The 22,068-nt window shown below is 33.5% G+C and overlaps 2 protein-coding genes across 3 annotated transcripts; one reads left to right on the top strand and one right to left on the bottom strand.

Moving 5' to 3' along the window:
* Positions 1 to 5,223: 5,223 nt before the first annotated feature.
* On the top strand, positions 5,224 to 21,651 carry LOC120181082 (pyruvate kinase 1, cytosolic-like). Of its 2 annotated transcripts, XM_039186297.1 has the most exons (18): positions 5,224 to 5,353; positions 5,469 to 5,565; positions 5,657 to 5,754; positions 5,986 to 6,141; positions 6,441 to 6,518; positions 6,647 to 6,778; positions 6,889 to 6,969; positions 7,050 to 7,121; positions 7,215 to 7,304; positions 7,582 to 7,726; positions 7,914 to 8,002; positions 8,183 to 8,278; positions 8,412 to 8,479; positions 8,593 to 8,692; positions 8,887 to 8,946; positions 9,044 to 9,225; positions 19,099 to 19,102; positions 21,639 to 21,651. In XM_039186297.1, the coding sequence occupies exons 1-16, from the start codon at positions 5,285 to 5,287 to the stop codon at positions 9,194 to 9,196; spliced, it is 1,584 nt and encodes a 527-aa protein (XP_039042228.1). In that variant the 5' UTR covers positions 5,224 to 5,284; the 3' UTR covers positions 9,197 to 9,225; positions 19,099 to 19,102; positions 21,639 to 21,651. The 2 variants fall into 2 exon arrangements, with proteins under 2 accessions (XP_039042228.1, XP_039042227.1); XM_039186296.1 differs by lacking the exons at positions 19,099 to 19,102; positions 21,639 to 21,651 and adding an exon at positions 12,031 to 12,046 and having other exon boundaries at positions 9,044 to 9,229.
* On the bottom strand, positions 12,334 to 14,274 carry LOC120181084. Its single transcript, XM_039186298.1, has 2 exons — positions 14,049 to 14,274; positions 12,334 to 14,000 (listed from the first exon to the last, which is right to left on the bottom strand). The coding sequence occupies exon 2, from the start codon at positions 13,967 to 13,969 to the stop codon at positions 12,458 to 12,460; it is 1,512 nt and encodes a 503-aa protein (XP_039042229.1). The 5' UTR covers positions 13,970 to 14,000; positions 14,049 to 14,274; the 3' UTR covers positions 12,334 to 12,457.
* Positions 21,652 to 22,068: the final 417 nt, after the last annotated feature.

Raw genomic sequence — 22,068 nt, 5'->3', positions numbered from 1 at the left:
TTTATTTTACTATTGAAACCTATCAACGAGTATCTTCAAGTTAGATTTTTTTATGTCGAGTTAGAAATATAAATATACTGGTTATTGCATTTTGTAAATAAGGTTGATTCTCTTTAACAGTAACGAAAGCCTCTTTTCCATATTAAGTAAGCCCAAGTGTGTGTCAGTTTTACATGCTATCAGTCGTTTGTAATCTTGAGGATAGTGGTAGTGTTGTTGTTTATTGTTGCTTGCTTCCGGTATTGCTAGCCAGCTACTTGTACAAATTTTCCTCGTCTTCCAGAATGCCTTACTTTGAAATTAGGGTTTTTTTTACTACCTTACTTTGAAAGATAATTTAGAAACGAATCCAATACTTCCTCAATTTAGCTGTTAAGCTAAGCTACACTTAAACAACCTTTGGAGTAACCCATCATAAATTACCTGATTTTCTCAAATAAACCAAACACCATTAAAGGTGAGATCATGTAGTTCAGAGTATTGGGTTACACCATAAAATTTTTTAAGTTATCTCTTGAGAAAATTTGTTATAAAATTAGTTTAATCAATGTATTAAAGGGAGAAGAGTACTCTTAACTAGACCTAGGTGGGGAAAAGAGTACTCTTTACAACAAACGAAACAAAACATAAAACACTCGGTGATGCCCCTTCAAAACAAGTCCCTTGACCAAAGACTACTTACTCGATCAAAGACAAGGCTGAGAACATGTCAACATTACGACAAACAACACCTTCAACGGACACTCTAAAAGACTTAACAAAAACATCATCTCTACAACCAACACAGCAAACCGAGCAGAACAAAACAAAGCCAACATCATCTAGATGAATAACAAAATACGGCTGCATGACTCGACAACAACGCTCCTAACCGTACCTAGAAATTTTGATTGGTTATCACCTAACCGACAAAGACAAGGCCAACATAACAAGCAGAGCAGCTAACGAAGACCCCAGCAACTGTAGAGGTCCTCCATACCGACTAGCAACATCACAACACTTCTCCCTCTAGACATGACAACACCAGCACCATAATTATGCACGATATTAACCAACTTCCATCAGAACTAACCCAAAAGCAATCGATTCTACGCACATCAACAAGCGCAATCCAAGGCGCCATTCCATTTCGATCACAAGGCACGTAACAACATTGCACCACTTTGATCATCCGAACAACCTTATCAAATTGCGGGAAGAACGATTGTATATACTCTTCGGGGTCCACCTCTTTGACCAACAACTCCTGGCAAAGCAAAAAGGGTGCTCATCCGCAATTACCTGTAACCCCAACTTTTTACCCAGCTCCAGAATCAATTCCGCCTCCCTTTTCGCCGCTTTTCGATTTGCTCTTCTTTAAAGCTCTGTCCCTTCTTTTTTTTGTCTGTTATCGAAAGCACTTTATCTTGTAATTTCATTAAAGAGCCGAATTTCCTTGTTCCTTTTTTCCTACCACTCATTTGATCAAGTTCAGGAAAGAAAGAAGCAGGCACATCCTCCTCAAGGCTACGACTAGATAACACATCACAATTCCCAATTGCCTTACCATTCATTTCCTCATAGAGGCCCACGTTAATGGACACTTATTAATCCCAAGACCACTAAGGCCCATTCCTCTTATGTATTCCAATTCTCTTGGATTTAATCCATCGGTCTCAACTTCATCTGTAGACTACCTAACAGGTAATCGAAAATTTTCTTTACATGATTCTTGATTGGACTTCGACTCAATGCTCAACGATCTAACTCCTTCATTGAAACCCGTTATACCAAACACGTGATTTTCACATTCCAGAACAGAAACCCCCGCCTCTTCTAGCAAGCTGTCATTTAACTTTTTCAAATCAGGATTGCATCCGACAGGACTCTTTCCCAGATCTGTTATAATCATTGCATCTTCTCCACCCAGTTGTCTTCGACTCTCAAGCTTACTTTTTGTTTCTCCATTTATTTCAAATTCATCTAGGGAATTAATAGCTTCCATGTTGCCTTTCACGCCCTCTTCCATTTCGGTCTTCTCCAAATAGATTGCATTAATTGCATCGACTGAATCCACAGATTTGTCTCTTGTCTGTCTGTCAGTCGAGTTCCCCGGAATCTGGAAGGACGATGCAGATTCCTCCGATGCACTACCTTGAACTTCCGACTTACCTTTAACGATTAGATGAAGGGCCACATTCCACTACTCTAATAAGAAACAACTCCTTCTCCACCTCTAATTCCATCACTTCATTAATAAAATTGAGTTGTTTTGTAGCAATCAATATTGAAATTTTTTCACAGTCGAAAAACTGTGTAGCATTCTCACCAAGCCCCTCCATGGAACCCCATAAACTTGCTATTCTTTTGAGTGTTTCTGAATTCCAGCAATGTAATGGCAGGCCTGAAATCATCACCCAAGCAAATCTCTCAGCTGGCTTAAAAGAGGCTGTCCACGGGAAAATATCCAAAAAGATTTCCTTCGGGTAAGACCAATTTAAGTCTTCAAGCAATTCAAGTAGTCCTTGTCTTTGATCTGAATGAGATACTGGAAGCCACCAATGTGTTTTACTGAAATTTCGCCTAAACCCCATGAATTCAATTTGTCCATTATCGAATCTGCACTACAAACAGAAGCCATAGTACCAATCAAGCATCGACCATATTTCCACAACAATTCGTCCTCTGCATGCCCTTTGATTCTTCTGTAAACTACTTGAGCTTCTGAATTTTGATTATTGGTTTCGCCGCTTTCAACAGATTTAATAACTGTGTCTTCCACCGATCCAACCCTCACCTTTTTGCCTAACCTTTCCTTTCCTGCTTGACCATTACAATTATTTTGAATAGACACCGGAGCATTCTTCGAGTTCGGGCACACTTCTCTCCAATATTTTGTTCTACTGATGCTCTTGGCATAAGAAACAAAGATACGAGATCCAAAAAGTCTAAAGCCATTCAAACGAGATAGAGCTCTGTTCGCATCCGTCTATTGCTGAATCTGACAAAACCGAACTTATTTCCATATCTATTTTACTCGCTATGTAAAAATCAAACACATCTCCATGAAAATCAAAAGCTTGCAGCGGGCCACTCCAATGCAACGACGGAGATAGGTTCCCTACAAAGAGGGTGACAATCGGGTTTCCATCTCGGCATGATAGGGGTTCATATACCCTATATTAGAGAATCAGTTTTCTGAGGACTAGTTGTCTCAACATTTCCTAAACATTTGCAATTATAACTGAAAAGAAGCATAATGTTAAGCCAAACCTCTTGAGTAGCTTTGAACAAAAGGAAATTGTACCCAGCTAGATAAGATAGCTTGAAAAAATAAACATAAACGAGCTGAAAACATAAAGCAATCCGAGATTTTAGAGCAATTTGTAAGGCCGAGTAGGAAGATTTAAGAAAAGGACATGAATGGAAGGTGAATAGAGATTAGGTTTTTTTTATAAAAGATAAATAAAATCATACTATGTGGTTTTTCTAAAAATGAAATCGAAATCGAATTACATAAAGCATAATTCTCGGTTTGGATTGGTTCGTTTCAATTCGATTTTGTGATTTTTAATCATTCACTATTTTTTAAATTCAACATAAAAAAAAACTTCAAGATTAAATTGAGTGCAAACACACAAGTTTAAATTCACAAAAAATAATATTATTCTTTAAAGTTTATATTGGGACAAATTCAAAATGGATTTGATTTGGATCATTGTTTTTTAAATTCGATTTGATTTAGAACAAAAAAGATTCATATGAAAAAATTGAAACCGAATCAAATTGTAAATTAAATGTCTAAACGTGAAAAAATTGAAACCGAATCAAATTAAATGAATAACTGGAACAAAATGGAATCGCATAATATGATTTGGATCATTTTTTTTATTTCCTTGCTCAATCTTAACTCAAAAATTCACTTTAAAAGAACACTTATTTTAATTGAATTTCTCTTTAAGATGATATAGTTATATTTTGATTCTTAACAACTTTTTTCTATAATAGCTGATAGCTTTTATTATTTTAAAAAAGAAAACAAATTTTTCCATGTTTCAACAATCAGAACATGATAGCAAACCTCTGTCTGGCTGAAAACTTAAGAAAGCATAAAAAAAAAAGATTTATATCACATATAATTACTTAAAGTGTATTGTTATTTTTTATTTAAGTACCTAAAGTTTTTTTTTTATCAAAATAAGTACTTAAATTTATCTTTTTAGTCAAAAAGTGTACCTAAAGTATTTTTTGATCAAAATAAATACCTAAAATATTGAATCTTTTTCATTTGGGATATAAAAAAGTTAACATGCGATATTAATTAAAGAATACTTTAGGTACTTAGATGAAAAAATTAAATACCTTAAGTACCTATTTTGGCCAAAAAGATCATTTTAAATACTAATTTTGATCAAAAAATATTTTAAGTATTTAGTTGAAAAAATTAGGGGGAAAATCCTGCTAAAGACTTTGCATCTCTTGTGAATGCTCCAATTTCTTAAAGATTATCTTCATGGCCTTTGATTTTGGTGATTACCGTCTTAGAATCACTTTTCATCACCGTAAGCTGAAGGCTGATGTCCTTGTCTTAACAATTATATATAATATTATAAATATTTTTATAAAGACCATATTTAAATTATTTAAACTTATCTCTATTTATAAATAAAAATGTATGATTAATTTAAATGCACTCTAATACATATACTATAATAAATCGAAATTTAATTATCCAAAAAAATATATTAAATCGAAATTTTGTGAGGGTCTTGGAGTTTGACGTAAAACTGTCGTGCAAAAAAAGTACAAACTCTAATTCCGGGAAATTGGAATGGATGGTATAGTTGGGGCCCATCCTTCCTTCTAGATCTATTACTATGTGCGTATAGACTAAAAAAGCGTGCCCGACCAAACACCCCCCGCAAGCCGCAACGGCCAACGCCCCTTCTAGAAGAGACACGCCCATAGGATTTGACCCTTGTGTGTGTTGTTTTAGTTTCCACCATTGGCTGCTCCCTAAACCACGTGCCTCCATCTACCCAATCCAACCCTTTAGTTTGAAACACGCGCTATGGTCTCGACTGGTTATTCCAGCTACGGTTACCCCTTCTCCAAGAAACTGTACCACCAGGGCGCTGCTGGAGGCAGGTTTCCTTCAATAAAAAGGAGCTACTTTACTCGGATCAAGAGCTTATTCTTCGGGTTCAAGGTTTTACGAAGCCAAAAGAAACCAAAATTAGTAACTAAATTATAAACACTTGCTTCTCTTTAGAAAGTAAATCTGTTCTTGTTTTAGTCGGAAAAAATGCATTCGAGTCATTTGCTTCTGGAAGAGCCCATCAGGATGGTTTCAATCCTGGAGCCATCTAAGGCTGTGAGTTACACTTTCGTTTTTCAAGTCAAATCTGTTTTGGGTTTTGGTTTTTTTAGCGAACCTGATCGGATCCGAGTAGATTTGGAAACTGATTGGTTGATCGTCTTCTTTTCAGAGTTTTTTCCCGGCAATGACGAAGATAGTGGGAACTTTAGGTCCAAAGTCCCGATCCGTTGAGGTTATTTCTGGTTGTCTCAAAGCTGGAATGTCTGGTACTGTTTTTTTCTGCCAACCTTTGTGTTTAGGTATCACTGTGTTATTGGAAGTAATATTTATTTTATCTGGTTGTATGTTTTTCTTCAGTGGCTAGGTTCGATTTCTCGTGGCATGACCCGGAGTATCATCAGGAAACTTTAGAAAATTTAAAGGCATCCGTTAAGCTAACTAAAAAGCTTTGTGCGGTACGTTCTTTGTATTTTTGTTGGTTTTGTAACTTGTGTTTCTTTCCTAGAAAAATTGTCTGTCTTGATGTAACATGTGTTCAGGGAAAAAACACAGAATAGTTGTCAAGTTTTTCTCTTTTAAGTGGTTATTTATGTTACATTAGGACTTTTTTATCAATTATCACTTTTGCTGTAAATTCTTACTTAAGATGATGATAAAGTGATTTGTATTTGGCTTTTGCCTACCAGGTTATGTTGGATACAGTGGGGCCTGAGTTGCAGGTTGTAAATAAAAGCGAGAAAGCGATTTCACTCGAGGCTGATGCTACTGTTGTTTTGACACCAGATGATGGACAAGAGGCGTCTTCAAACTTATTACCAATCAATTTTGATGGACTATCAAAGGTCTAATGCTAATCCCCTACCTCCCATTGTATTCTGTATCCAATTTTGTGTTTGGCTCTGAGAAGTATCTATGAGCCCTGTTTTAAACACAATCTGTTTTAGACTTCATGGCTCTACGAACAGCTTTTCATTAATTAGGGGTTGGGAGGTTTGTATCGGCTAGTGCAATGCTTATGGATTCATGATACGGATAATTCCGTATCATTTATATTGGATTTATCTCACAAGAGTTCATATTTGTGGTGGTTGCCCTAAGTCCATGCATCTTTCTGAAAAGTTTGTCAATCTGGCTTTTGCAGGCAGTGAAGAAGGGAGACACTATTTTTATTGGTCAGTACCTGTTTACCGGGAGTGAAACCACATCTGTATGGCTGGAGGTAAGGAAAGAGGAACTACTAATACTACTATTTGCGGAGTGGTTAATTAGGGAATCTGAAAATTACAATCAGAATTCCTATACATTTTCAATTGCTTAAAGCCTTACACTGTGAATTAAATTGTGCAGGTTAATGAGGTACAAGGAAATGATGTAGTTTGTGTGATAAAGAATACTGCAACATTAACTGGTCCGTTGTTCACTTTGCACGCCTCTCAAATTCGTATTGAGTTGCCTACCCTCTCTAATAAAGACAAGGAGGTAAGAATATTATTCCCATTTAACAAGTTACAGAAAGCAATTTCTCTCGTTGTAAGTTGTTACATTGATAATTTCCAGATAGTTCCTTTTCTGACCTGGTGATACTTCAGGTTATAAGTTCTTGGGGAGTTCAAAACAAAATCGACTTCCTCTCTCTATCATACACACGGCATGCGGAAGATGTTTGTCAAGTAAGTATCACTCTTGCATATCATTGTGATATTTTGAAGTTTTTGCAGTTCTCTGATTGCTCCTGGTATGCCCCTTGTAGGCTCGCGAGTTCCTTTCAAAGCTGGGTGAACTCTCTCAGACACAAATTTTAGCTAAGATTGAGAATATAGAGGTGCATTATATGTTATGTTATTGTGAATGATGAACATGTAGGTTTTCTTTACCGTAGTTGTAAATAAGAATGACGATTCTTTTATATTTTCAGGGTTTAAACCATTTTGATGAGATCCTACAAGAAGCAGATGGTATAATCCTTTCTCGTGGAAATTTGGGCATCGATCTCCCACCTGAGAAGGTATGTTCCTTTTACTTGAACCAGCTGTAATTTGCTAGTCTTGAAGTTTTTGTTATAAAGTATGCGAGTCATCTATATAAAATACCAGAGATCCAATCTGTAAAGGGGATATTATGTGGTAAGTTTTTCTGCAAAATGTTTTCATTGAATAGATCTCGTGGTCTGTTCTAGTATGTATAACTTATAGCTTTTTAGCAACCTTGGATTTTTGTTCCTAGTTTTAAATGCGTGTAATTTGTCGGAGCGTGCAGCTGATCAACTTCCTTTTCCCTTGCAGGTTTTCTTATTTCAAAAGGCTGCCCTTTATAAGTGTAACATGGCTGGAAAGCCTGCGGTGGTCACCCGTGTTGTGGACAGTACGACTGACAACTTGAGGCCAACTCGTGCTGAGGCAACTGATGTTGCCAATGCTGTTCTTGATGGTATATTAATATGCTTTACTGTGGAATGTGGACATTTGCTGCTTTGGACTTCCTTTTGGTTCATATATTATATATCTTTCAAATTATATGAAACTGACAAATTGTTTCCATTGAGGCATAAATCTGTTTCTTTTGTTTAATATTTAACACCTCAAAACCTATAAATGATCCATTTACTCTGCTGCAGGAAGTGATGCTATCCTTCTCGGCGCTGAGACGCTCCGTGGATTGTACCCTGTTGAAACAATTTCTACTGTTGGCAGAATTTGTGCAGAGGTAAATTGTTGTAAATGTGTATGGTTGAATCTTTCGTCATAAACAGCTCCCACTTTGGAGATCTATGTCCTTGATGCCCTCCGAGAGACGGCATAGGCGTAATATGGTTTTGACACACAATAGCCGCTGATGAGACTGCATTTTATCTGAGTTTTCTCGTTTTTATTATAAATTTCACAGGCAGAGAAGGTATTCAACCAAGACTTGTATTTCAAGAAAGCAGTCAAGTATGTTGGAGAGCCAATGACTCACTTGGAATCCATTGCTTCCTCTGCGGTATTTATTCGTCCTAGTTATGATGTTATGGTTGCATGTTTCAATCATTGTAGTGGCCTTTATGAACTCTAATTATCGGTAAATCAAGACTTGTATCTGCAAGAGTTTCTGATCTCTTGAACTTCCTGTTTAGGTACGAGCAGCAATTAAGGTAAAGGCATCTATTATCATATGCTTCACATCCTCAGGGAGAGCGGCAAGGTATAGGCATTTTTATAACATCAATTTAATTGCATCTGAGAGGTTCTTTTTGTTTCTTTTTTCACCCCCAAGATTTAGGGACCTTGATCTATTTATGACTCTGCATGTACCAGATTGATTGCAAAGTACAGACCGACAATGCCAGTTCTCTCGGTTGTCATCCCTCGGCTTAAGACAAACCAATTGAAGTGGAGCTTCAGTGGAGCCTTTGAGGTATGTTATTTGGTACCCCAAATCCTTGATGTTCAAGCAACTATTTAAAAATTCAATTTATTGTCTTTTTAGTCTCTCAACATGCCCCAAAAGTGAACAGGCTCCTTAATTGCAGTTGATGGAATTTTTATTGCATGGCTTAAGCATGTGTCGATCCTAATCAAATTGTCTTATTTTTCCGACAATCCTTACAGGCAAGGCAATCCCTCATTGTCCGAGGTCTTTTCCCTATGCTTGCTGATCCGCGTCATCCTGTATGTAGCCCTCTTTTATATGTTCTTAGTGACTACATTGTGTATTTCTAGACTTCAATTGACTCGAGAGCTTTTTTGTTTCTGTTTTGTTTCGCAGGCGGAGTCTACGAGTGCAACTAATGAGTCGGTTTTGAAGGTTGCTCTCGACCATGGGAAGGCTTCAGGAATTGTGAAGTCACATGATCGAGTTGTTGTTTGCCAAAAGGTCGGAGATGCTTCCGTCGTGAAGATTATCGAACTCGAAGATTAAACAAAATCAGTCTAGTCTTTTTTCTGTTTGTGGAACTTGTTCCGGTGCTGAATTTTGAACGTGGTGAATGGTATTGGGTTATTTTGAGGCTACACTGAACATGATCCCCATTTTAATTCGTGATTTTCCACATGATGCAATCAACATTGTTGGTTTCATATTGTTAAGACAATGTGGGTTTTGTATTCCTATATGTTTGTACTGTAATAAGAACGTCGGACTGAATGTTTAATTGAAAACGCTATTCATTCGGGATAAAGTTTTTCTTAATCATCGATAACACATGTACTACGTAAACATTGTTGCTTGAACCTAAAATTTCTAAAGAGAATAATAATTCTTTTAACTATTAAAATCACGCGATAAATTTGTAAATATTTTTTTTATTCTCAGAAGAAATCATTAATATAAAAAATCAACACTATTTAGTGTAACGAGAAACATGATGAACATTCTTACAATAAAGGTAATTTTTTAAAATATTTTATTCAAAATAGAATATATTTAAGAAAATATAATTATCTGGGTTTATCGAACAACTTCGGTAGTAAAAAAAATATTTTCTTAGAAATTTTAGATTAGAACAATTATATTCGTAAGATATGCAAGTGTTATTAAGAGATTAAAAAATGAATATATATATTACTTTATATAACATTTAATAATAAAACATTTAATAATAAATCATTTAAGAAAGATGTTAAATGGTTGCCTGCTTCTAAATCCATTTAAAACCCCCTTGATTCTATTTATGACATAATAAACTCAGCGACACCGTTGGATTTATCCAACGATTCTAAACATGAAACAATTATGACACCTAATATGCATGCTTTATAACTAGCAGAAAATAATCTATGGATGAGCACTTCCAGATCGCACACACAATGTTATCATAAGACTAAAAGACCATAGAAGCATGCTTTGAGAAAATCTCGGAATTTAAATATCAAATTGCTTACCACTTGAACCAATCTGATGTTTATTTTAATTTTTTAAATAGTTTTCTATGAGATTATGCTTTTAAAAAGTTAAAAAAAAGATTTCTTCAAAAATAAAGTGTTAACATTGATTGAATAATTATTTTGAAAGATATTTCAAGAAATTTAACTATATCTAATCTTATAAATAAACTTATTTTAATTGATGTAATCATTTAAATAAATGTTATTATTAGAGATTAATAAAAAGGGGTAAAGTATACAAATGGTTCCCCAACTATAGGCTATTGTTTTATTAAGTTCATTAGCTATTAAAAAGTACAAAATGGTCCATCAACTACATGATGTTGTTTTGTTGAGTCACTCGATTATTAAAAGTTATAAAATGATCACCCGACCATTCATTTATCTTCAAAACTCGTCATTTTCTGTTAAAAATTAGTGGTAGTCTGAGCTGTATGTTAGTCTATTGTCTGAGATATGATAGTCGTTTGAGATTTTATGATGAGATTTTATCATATCTCAGACAGTAGACTAACATCTAGCTCAGATTGCCATCAAGTTTTTAACAGAAAAGGACAAGCTTCAAACATAATGAATAGTGAGGTGATCATTGTGTAACTTTTAATAGTCGAGTGACTCAACAAAACAATATCTTATAGTCAGGGGTCCATTTTGTAACTTTTGATAGTCGGGGAACTCAATAAAACAACACATTATAGTCAAAGGACCATTTGTATACTTTACACTAATAAAAACCAAATAATCATACATCCGTATATTAAAAAACAATTAATTTAATTTTTATCATAAAAATTTTGAGTGACAAGAAGAAAAATAAAATAAATAGAAATTCATATGAGAATCTCTATTTTTTCAATGTCGGAGTGAAGAACTGTCAAAGCTATCTATCGGAATAAACTTGAGGGCAATTATGTTAAAATAAAGTGACAATTATACATGTTTAATTTCATGTACAAAACAAAAAGAATTTAAAGAATAAAAAAATATTGTTTAATAGTTAAAAGCAGGTAAAATCTGAAAAAAAATATTGAAATTATTACTTAAAATATTGAAAAATATCAAAATAAAAAATTAGACATACTTGAAGGACTAAATAAAAATATTTTTATTAATTTAATTTCACATCACCTCGTAACAATAATTAAGGGTAGATGCTTATATAAGTTTAATGCTTATATTTTCATCTATTGTTTTGGGGTTTAATTTTTTCCCCTAACCTTTTTACTTTTCTTTTTGCATTTTTTTTGGTAAAATCTTACTTTTTAATTTGGTGAATTTAATTTTTTTTTGGGTTTTATTTCCTCACTCTTTTATTTTTCATTACATGTATTTTTTAAATCTTAAGTTTTAGTTTAGTGAATTTAAAATCTCAGAAGGTATTAGGTCAGATAGAGTCTAAATGGATAAGATTAGGGCATGCGTTTGATCGAGTCGAGATAATTTTTTTAATTATTTGAGTTAACGAATCATATTTTATAACTCAAACTTAATTTGAAATTTTTTTAAGTTGAATTTTTGAGTTTATGTATAAATTTAATTATAAATATTTATAACATTATTTTTTTTGTGCAAAAAAGTTTAGGTCAAAGTGACTCCCCCAGTCTAGGTTAGGGCATACCTAAGACCCAATTAAAATTTATATAGAAATTTATAGATTACTCATCAAGAGTAAAATCTTGAACCCCAATCACTTCATTGACAATATTAAATGACAATATTTATAATATTATAATACTATTTGATTTCATTTTAAATAATCTTTTTTTATAACCATATATAATACATATTTCTTCATATTTTTTATATGTAATATACATATTATACAAAATGGGCTCGAATTAAACTTGAAAACTAATAAAATAATTATTAAAAATTTTGAGTTATTCGAGTTGTATTTTATAGTTCAACTTTAACTTGGAATATTTTCGTGTCAAGTTTATCAAATTAAAACTTGAAATTAATTCAAGTTGAATTTAACTTAAAACTCGAAATCAATTCAAGTCGAGTTTATTTTAGTTGAATTAAATCGAAAAAATCGATTTTTCAAGTCGAGTAGTACTCACCTGAAGAGTTAAGAAATTCTCAAGTAAGATCGAACGGCTAAATACAGCTGAAATGTGAGTCAAAAAACTGATTGTTGATAGACAAAGCAAAATTAGAAAGAAAAAAGTCAAACATAGAATTCATATGTTTGAGAACATAGATTTTCATAACAAAATATTTATAACAATATTTGATATAGTCAGTCTCTATATCTTATATAAACTCCAAAATCTCCATCTTATGTGACCCCCTTTCACATGTATACTTTTTTCATCCAGATATTTGATGGATCCCTCCTCTTGTTGTTACAAGAATGCATCTGAGGTTGAGGTAAGGGCTGAGGCTGATCAAGATCAAAAGCTTCAAACTCTTTCTGCCTGAGGAGCAGCACCATTCTCTCGTTTTCGAGCCGCCTTCGTTCGTTCTCGAGCTTTGCTCTCTCCATTTCCCTTTCTTTCTTGCCACTGAATTTCAACCACTTGAGCCTTTGCTTCTCCAGCTGGAATGCTTGGTATTGGTAGCTGACTTGCTGCTCTTCCAATTGCAGTACCCTCATTCTCATCCAATGCTTCTTTTCTGAGACACTCTTCGACCCGTCTTGCATCACGTTCATAACTTCACAGCTCAATTGTTGAATCATTGGCGTTGGTGACATTGCATATGCTCCCTTTCTTGGCCTTTTACGAGAAGGCTTTCCACGGTTATCTTCATCATCTTGCTTCCCCCTTGAGTGACCATTGACTGCCCCATCATCATCCTCATCTTCATCACCATCACCATCCCCATTGTCACCGTCATCCTCATCGTCATCGTCGTCGTCCTCATCTTCACTGTCTACTTTAGCCAATTTCGACGCCTCTGTCTCAATTCCACCTAAATTTCCGACAATTTGAGAATTATCGGACGAATGGAGGCATTGTTGTTGTTGAGCTTGCTGGTGCTGAACCTGTGATATCTCAGTAGCCACCTCCGGAGACTGATTAACACCACCAGCAGAAGCCCCAGCACCATGGCCGCAACTATTATGATAAGCACACATTTCCCTGAAAAACAAGTGCTTAGAATTCAACAATTTCCGAACTTCTTCCTTCAATTTGGGAGACAAATCCATGGACTCAAGCAAGCTCTGATTCTCCACCACTTTACAAGAAGTCCCTCTACCAAGTATATCATTAACCCTCTTATACCTCTTGTTCAAATCGTTGAACTTATCTTCACATTGCTGTGGTGAAACATAAAATCCTTTCTCCATCATAGCCCTCGAAACCGACTTCCATTTCCCTTTCTTCTGCAACAATCCACCACCAACCTTTTTCTTGCCAGTAGGATCCGATACATTCCCTTCTGATCCACCTTCATCACCGATATAATAAACCGCCATTATAAGCAACCTAACCATGTTATCAGTCCATTTCATCCTTTGCCATGGAGAAGCCTTTCTCTTGGCATCAGCAGCAGAGCCATCATCAGGGTTAAACCCATGTTCGTCTTCATCACTCAGAGGGGACTGTTGCTTGGCCTTGGAACCAATAGGGTATCCTTGTTTAACAGGCTGCTGCTGGTGCAGCGAGTGGTCGGTTTCATGATGAGAAGAAAAACCAACCATTTGTGGGGTGTTGTTATGAAATTGAGGCAAGTTTTGGGCAGTTGGGGGATTTCTAGGTTGTTGTTGTTGATGATGAGGAGGATGAATTGGGGGGTTTAATGGCATTTCAAGGCCTAAAAGTCCAGGACCAATCCCAGAAAACACACCACTAGTTTCCATTCAGAAGAGCAATAGAAAAACACAGCTTTTTACAACAATTATCAGAGATCTCAAACACACTGTACATTGACCGCTATCTCCCACTTTAATTCTCCGTAAATTCTTAACAGGCAATTGACAAAAGTGATAAAACTAGAAAAGGAGACATACCCAGCAAAGAACTGGCTGCAACTGAGATGTAACAATCAACAGGCACCTAAAGCTGAAAGCTTTTCCTTCTTCAACATACAAGTAAGGAAGAAAAGGCTGCAAATGGTTTAAAGGACATAGAATAATGGAACAGATGAAGGCAAAAAGAGAAGAGAGGAGATTATAAAGCAGTGTACAGAGGATACAGAGAGCAGAGCAGCCGGTTTTGTTTAGGTTGGGGTAAACAGTAAACTGTTAAATTTGTCAGCCCATGGTTTCTGGTTTTAGTTTTGGCTTCCTTAGATTGGTGACTTCAAAAATATGCCCTTTCAAACCCACAGGATTTTCAAAACTAGGTGGCGAAAACGACTTCTCTACAATATAATATCAATTAGACATGGATAAGATTCGATTCGACTTAATTCGTAAAAACTAAAATTTTTAACTCGAATTGACATTAAAAAATTATTTGATATAACTCAATTCATAATTTTAAAAATTTGACTCGATTTGAAAATCTTCAAATAAAATATAAGTTATAAAGTAAGACTATAATAACTTTAAATTTTTAGTAATCAGTAGATTAGTTTTTAAGTTCAAGTTAAATCTCTCAACTATATACGATGTGTGTATATATAGAAAGACGTTTAAATTAAAATTAATTAATATCATAATATTATAAATATTTATAATTAAATTTAAATATAAACTCAAATAATTTGACTCAATTTAATACGGTTCAAAAAAAATTTAAATAAAATTTAAGTTATAAGTTCAAACTCATTAACTCAATTAACTTAATTTTTTTAACTCGACTTTATTAAATACTTATCCCTAATAATAATAAAAGTTTTCTTTTTTTTCATTTATATTTATCTTTTTATAACAACCATGCTCTGTGTAATGTATTGATGGACTAATTTTAAAATAAATATCTATGTGGACGATATTTAATTTTTAATAAATGAAAATTAATTACATGAAAATAATAAATAATATTTTAAATTTATATTACACGAATCTAATATAATATATTTAAATTAGTCAAAAGAATATATTATATTTAGAGAGAAGACTTCACAATAAGAGCACGACAAATGTTATGTGTAGGCTGCACCATATGGCAATTTGTGTTAAATGATATATTTTTAAAATTTAAGGATTGATGAACTTATATTTGTAGGGATAAAGTATATTATAAATAAAAAATATAAATAATATTTAAAATATATAATAATTTAAAATCTATTACCTCGACATACTTTCCTCTCGATCCATCCTTACATAACACTAGGAGGAAATGAAACTTCAATAACCGCATATATTAGATTCAGATAGATTTTGAGAACGACATTTTTTCAAGAAAGAATTATAATGACTCAAAATTTAAAGACAATATTCGTATATAACTTGAAATTATGAAAATATAAAGGCTTGATTCACTGTGAACTGGATCTGGAAATAATTAAAAGTTATGTTGTACTGATACAGATATGAGGATAGATACGACATCTACGAGAACGAGAAACATTAATTTCTAAAATTATAAGTTATGGATAGAGTAAGGATACGATAAATACAAAATAAATTTGAAGGTCATAATTTGGATTTAACTTATTCTTCTTAAGCGAGTGGACGAAAGAATAAGTACTCTAATTTCTTTGTAAATAAGAGAATGATATAGGTTATCCAAGAACTTTGAAGGCCAAAGATTAGAGCAATAGTGTTTCGACATCAAATTTAGTCTACCAACTTTTTGGACCTGAAAAATACATGTTTATAATAAAAATTAAATTCTAATTAAAAATAAAATCATATCTTGATTTATCTATATCTTTTTATATTATTTAAATCTTAAAAATAATCTTAATACATGCATGAACATCAAATATTGTTCCTAAATATTGTTCCTGATACGTCTTCGAAAATCTCTCTAACATATTCAATTAATTTCAGGCATAACCCTTAAACATGGGGTATTTTCAGTACGTACCCAAATTATACTCGTCCTGTATCCATGTTGGGAACATATCAAGTACTTGATACGACATTTACCGTACCCGTGCTACATAAATTAAAAGGAAAAATTTTTAAGTATAGAATAAAAGTTGAAAGGTTTATGGGACAATTTGCCCGTTTGTGAAAAAAATATTATTGCATCATGTATAATTATTTTTTGTTTGGAACATGGGCATAGCAATAGATCATTTGTCCCTCTTCCTCTTTTTACCATTCACTTTTTTAATCTTTTTCTCCTTAAAATTTGAAGCCATTAAAAAAAACTTAATACAAAAATAAGTGTCGAAATATACTCATTTTTTGAATTAGGTCTCTAAATTATTTTTCGATCAATTTAGATGTCTAACGTTATAAACGTTGTCATTTTAGACGTCAGGGTTGTAACCGTCGTTAATTTTTTTATTAAGTGATACATTTCATATTCTAGTATTTTTTAGAATTTTTATTTTTTTAAAAAAAACTTAAAAATATTATTAATAAAAAAATACCCAAACTTTTTGAAAATTACAAAAAAAAAACCAAAAACCTTAAAATCTCTTAAAACTCTAATCCTAAATTTATTAGATTATTTTGTTGTTTAGGGAGAGGAAAAGCATGTAATGATGACATCCTCAAATCGATACGGGTAACCTGATCTGATCCGAGCTGTCACATTAGGACCACCGGAGCGACCCACAATAAAATCTAAGAAAAATTAAATTTTTCTTAAACAAATTAAAATAAAATAAATAATTTATAAATAAAAACATAACTTCAAAAATAATCATTCGCAAATTAAAATAGAATCCAATAATGTCCCATGTCAAAATAAGATACATACTCAATATAAAAACAAATGTGACCTACAGGCCCCTAATTATACTGGTACCATACTTTGCAAGTGATGCCGAAGGAAACAACGTTGAGAGGGAAAAGACGGCGAGGGAAAATTATAGAAAAGGGCAACAACGTTGTGTTTGTTGAGCAAAGGTTTATAATTTAGGGGTGTTTACGATTTGGGGTTTGAAAAACGAAGATGAGAGTAATAACGATCGAAGATGGATCGATGGTTCGACGACGGTGAAAAAAACAATGGCAATCGATGATGGCTAGTTCGATGACGGTGATAACAACAATGGTAGCCAATGATGGTTGGTGATGTGATTGGAATGAGAGATTTTAGGGTTTTAGATTTTTTTGTAATTTCAAAAAAGTGGGTTTTTTAATTAATATTTTTTTTTAAAAATAAAAAAAATCTCAAAATTACCAGAATATGATATACAACGGTTACGGCCCGAACACCTAAAATAACAACGTTTGCAACGTTAGACAACTGGATTTATCGAAATATAATTTAGACACCTACTAAATGAGAAAAATGATATAATTTGAGCACTTTCTTTATATTAAGCCAAAAAATAATTCGTTTCGTAAGAATCTTTGTCCATCCAATAGTATCGAAGGTAAGTTTCATTTTTCATTTTTTATGAGCTTTAAGATTAGCTACGAAGCTCCAAGAACGGAGGTAGTGAAGAAAAATGAGTTTATGAAGGGTTTAAGTAAATAGAGGGCCTTTACATTTCATTCCTCATTCTTTTCAATGTTTTAAATTTATTTTTCTATATTGTGTATTCTTAAATGGTGTTGTCAGTTATTTATTGTTTAATTTGAAAAAAAGAAAGGTGTGAGAGACTTTTAAATCCAAAGGAAAGGGAAAATGATTAAGGACTAATTAGAAAGCTCTCATATCTTCAAGAGTTTGAGGTTTGTGCACCTCCAACTTTAAAATGTCACTTGTAGTCGATAAGTTTAATGCTTTGATTTTCATTGGCATGTTGAGTGGTGTATGTTTGTTAAATATCATGTTGATGTGTTATTATGTTACAAGCTAGACATAAATATGTTATTATATTTAGTTTCTGTATCCTGTTGATAAAATGGTAATGCAAAGAAGTTGTTTGTATTCCACATTAATGAGATACAAGTTTAATGAAAGATTCATGTACTAACCTTTATCTTTATTCATATTGAGTAATAAGGCATGAAGCACTTGCACGTCGTCGTTTCCGTCCACCCGCCCGACTCATGTTCATGTTCATGTGAAACCCCCGCAACCATATTAATTTTTTTTCATTAAAATCAGAACTAATTTTATTCCAGAATTTGATTGGTCAAATATATTTGTAACACCCCAAATTCTGAGCTAGCAGTTTCGGGTCTACCCGAGAGGTAAGTGGACCATGCAGAAATTATAATTCAAGTCGTTAGGCTTAATTGTGTTGTACATGGGCCCAACTAGCCATAAAATGGAGACTTTTGCATAGTAAAAAGGTGAAGAGGGACCAACAGTGTAATTAGCTCATTTTCTTAAAGATAAAAACCTTATATCCTTTTCATCTTCATATTCTCTCATTTTTCTTCTGTTTTTCTCTTCCACCTTCTTCCTCTCCAAGCCATAGAAAAAATAATATTTTTTAGCTCTTTTTATATTTCAAATTCGTCCTAATTAAACCCCCAACATTATTGTTTTAAAGATTCAAGCTTGGATTTTATGTTTGCAAGAGAAAATTTGAGGTTTTCATCCAAATTGCTAAGGAAATGATTTTGGCTAAGTAATGAGCTCAATTTCAGGATTCAATCAACAAGGTAGTGTATTTCTAATCCTTTTGAGTATTAAATTTCCATGAATTTCAAGAATTTGCTAAGATTTGCATAGTTGAGCATATTAGGGTTTAAACTTGATTTCAAGATTAAATAATGTTTTAGGTGTTAAGGTAGTGTTTTTATGACACCTACGGACTCTAAATAACTTACTATAACTTCATAATTAGTTTAGGAGCCAAACCAAGTCATTTATGATGATTTTGGGTGTTTTTTTAGCTTAAAATACCAAATTTTGGGTTTTTTTAGCCTAAAATACCAATTTTTGGGTTCGAGTATCGTTACTGGGATGAACAATATCGATACTGGTTAAATTGGGGCTAAAATTAGGATTTCCATAGGGAAGTATCGACATTGCCAGGGTGAGTATCGATACTCAGGGTAGTAGTATTGATATTGAGGCCCTAATTTCGCAACAAAATGCATTTTTGGTACCAATACTCATAGAGATGTTGATACTATTGCTAGATTATCGATACTACCCACCTCAGATGATCAGATTCGACCCGATTAAGGTCTATAAGAGCTTGGAATGGTCTGTAAGGATAAAGCTTAGTCCGTGAGGGACGAAAATGGCCAAAGGTGCCCAGAAACACTCATAAGAGGGAGTTACAACTAGTGTAACCATAGCAGACGTAATGGGTCTAAGTATCTTCATTATGCGTGTAACAAATATTTTTTGATGGAGGATCAGTGTGCAGGGTGTACCGTCGAGAGGTATAACCAAGCAATCAAATTATGAAACAGTAGTGTCGTATACCATAAGAACGACCGAGAGTGTTGGATGCACATATATTCCTTAAATTCGACAGCAAATTGAGGGGAAAATATAGTATTAGCGAATATAATATCGCTACCAGAATGAACCCGAGTCAGATATCGGGCTACCCAGAACCACAACCAATAAACAATAATCTCAATAATCATCATGAATTCTCGAACACGTAGAGATTTCCCAGAGTCAGAGAATAACTAAAATACCCTTAAGTAGCGAGCAACCAGACCAATACAGATTATCAGTAATAACTCAGAATATCTAGAAATAGTAACATTAACATCTAGAATGTCATAAAACTAGTCTTTGCGTGACATTCGGGAAATAGCCAGGACACCCGAGTTTCTTTAGCAGTAGGATGATGGTGGTGTTTGTCAGTATGTCCAGATATATACCAGTCAGAGCCAAGGCATTTCTCTTGCCAGCTGGGTACAGATGCTCAAAGACTCGACTGAGTAAGTTGGTGGGGTGTATATTTTCGATATAGCTCTGGATCTCACCCTATATATATCGTAGGGGTCAGTTGTACGTCTCCAATGCAGTTTCGGATCTTACCTCAGGTACCCGAGGATATTCCAGCAGGCTAGAGGGATGTATGAGCTCTGAGATACAACCACTAGGCCGCATCATGATGTCTACCATAGTTTCATGTTTGTTGTTGTGTATCATATAATAGTATCTGGTAGGATAGAGGGGTGCATGAGCTACGAGATGCAATCCCTCAGTCGTACCATGATGTATACCTCAGCTAGTGTATGAGTCACAACAAAGTTAGTATTGCATTCGGAGAATGCACAACAGAGTTAGCATTATATTCAGATAATGCACAATAAAACCACTATCACATTTAGATAACGCATAGCAAATTCAAACATTAGGGTTAAAGACCCCTGTCAGAGGATTTAGGTAAGCATGAGACCTCTACTTTAGAGATAGGATAACTAAGCCTTAGGTAGGTAGCACGTGATCAAAATCATGCATGTATCCACTACTTAGTACCTCATCTTCAGCATGCTTTTGTTTATAAAATTTTATGCTACTCTAGATTAGCGATTATACTACTGGACTTTGTAAGCTTAACCTTCGGATGTTTTCGTTGGCATGTTAGTAGCATGAGAAATTCATAGAGCATTGTCGCAGTAGGACTTCTAGCATCTCCTTCAAAGTACCTTACCATAGCTTAGTGGGCATATGTATCCATAGTACCTTACTTATGTGTTTAGTTTATTAAACCCAGAGTTGTATTATTTTGATTTTAAATTATGTGTCACGGAGCTCCGGATTTTTAAAATTGATTTTTATAATAGTATGTATGTTTTATTCATAATACCATTCAGTATGTTTGAAAATAAAACGAGCAGGTTTTAAAACTTAGGGGTTGCCTCGGTATCCCAATGTGGTGTTTTAGGCCCAATCGGATCTAGGGTGTTACAATATTTATTTAAATTTTAAAATTCAAAAGAATTGTACATATAATGGGAGATTTTCAACATATTTTTCCTAATATTTTATCGAATTACAGTCATTTTATAGCTATAAAATGAGACTCTATAATCCAGTTTTAAATCACTTGTTCTCTCATTCTCTTCTCCTCGTTTACTTCTCTTTTTGCACAAGCAATGTGCTTTTAAGCAAATGTTTTCAACTTCTCATTTTCAATTTACGTTAATTACGTCCGTAATTCCCCTGGTTTTGTAAGCTTTGCAATTTAGTCACCGAAATCAGGTTTTATACATTTTAATATGGTTATTGCATTTTATTTATTTATGTTTTGGTCACTGCTATGTATATATATATATCTAGGGTAAAATAACCAATTTAGTCACTATAATTTTTAGAAATTTATATTTATATCCAGTATTAATATTTATGGGTAAATTACATTATTAATACTTATATTTCATACATTTTCAAAGTTAGGATCATTAATTTAGATATGTTATAATTTTCCCTAAAATATATTAATATTTTAACTAAATATAGGATTAATTACACTATTAGTACTTATATTTTATAATTGTATTATTAATCTATATATTATGAAATCTTAACCTATTTTATATTATAATAATATTATTTATATTTATAATATGATATATTAATTAGAATTTTCATTTGTATGATTTAAATTAAATTAAATACAAATTTGTTAATTTATTGCAAAGAAAAATTAATTAATAAACACCGGTACCAATTTTTGGGCGCTGTAGGGGTGCTAATCCTTCCCCATACGTAACCGACTCCCGAACTCATTTTCTGGTAAGTAGACCCTTTGTTGTATTATTTTAATATTAATCTCAGGAATTTTATTAGAATAATATAACATTTTGGTGACCAATCTCACCAAATTAAAAGATTGGTGGCGACTCTACAATTTAGTGTTTTATCTGATTCAAGGAAGATACACACTTACTTTTTCGAGACTAGCTACACTTAGGTGTTCTATTTTTACTCTCCATCACCGAGCAGAGAAACGTCTCGACAGTTTGGATAAAAAGGAACTTGAATGGTCAATTAGAAGTGTTAAGGTCAACAT

Source organism: Hibiscus syriacus, unplaced genomic scaffold, assembly GCF_006381635.1.
Source record: "Hibiscus syriacus cultivar Baekdansim isolate YM2019G1 unplaced genomic scaffold, ASM638163v2 tig00112507_pilon, whole genome shotgun sequence".
Lineage (NCBI taxonomy): Eukaryota > Viridiplantae > Streptophyta > Magnoliopsida > Malvales > Malvaceae > Hibiscus > Hibiscus syriacus.
This window is presented reverse-complemented; position numbering and strand designations above follow the sequence as displayed.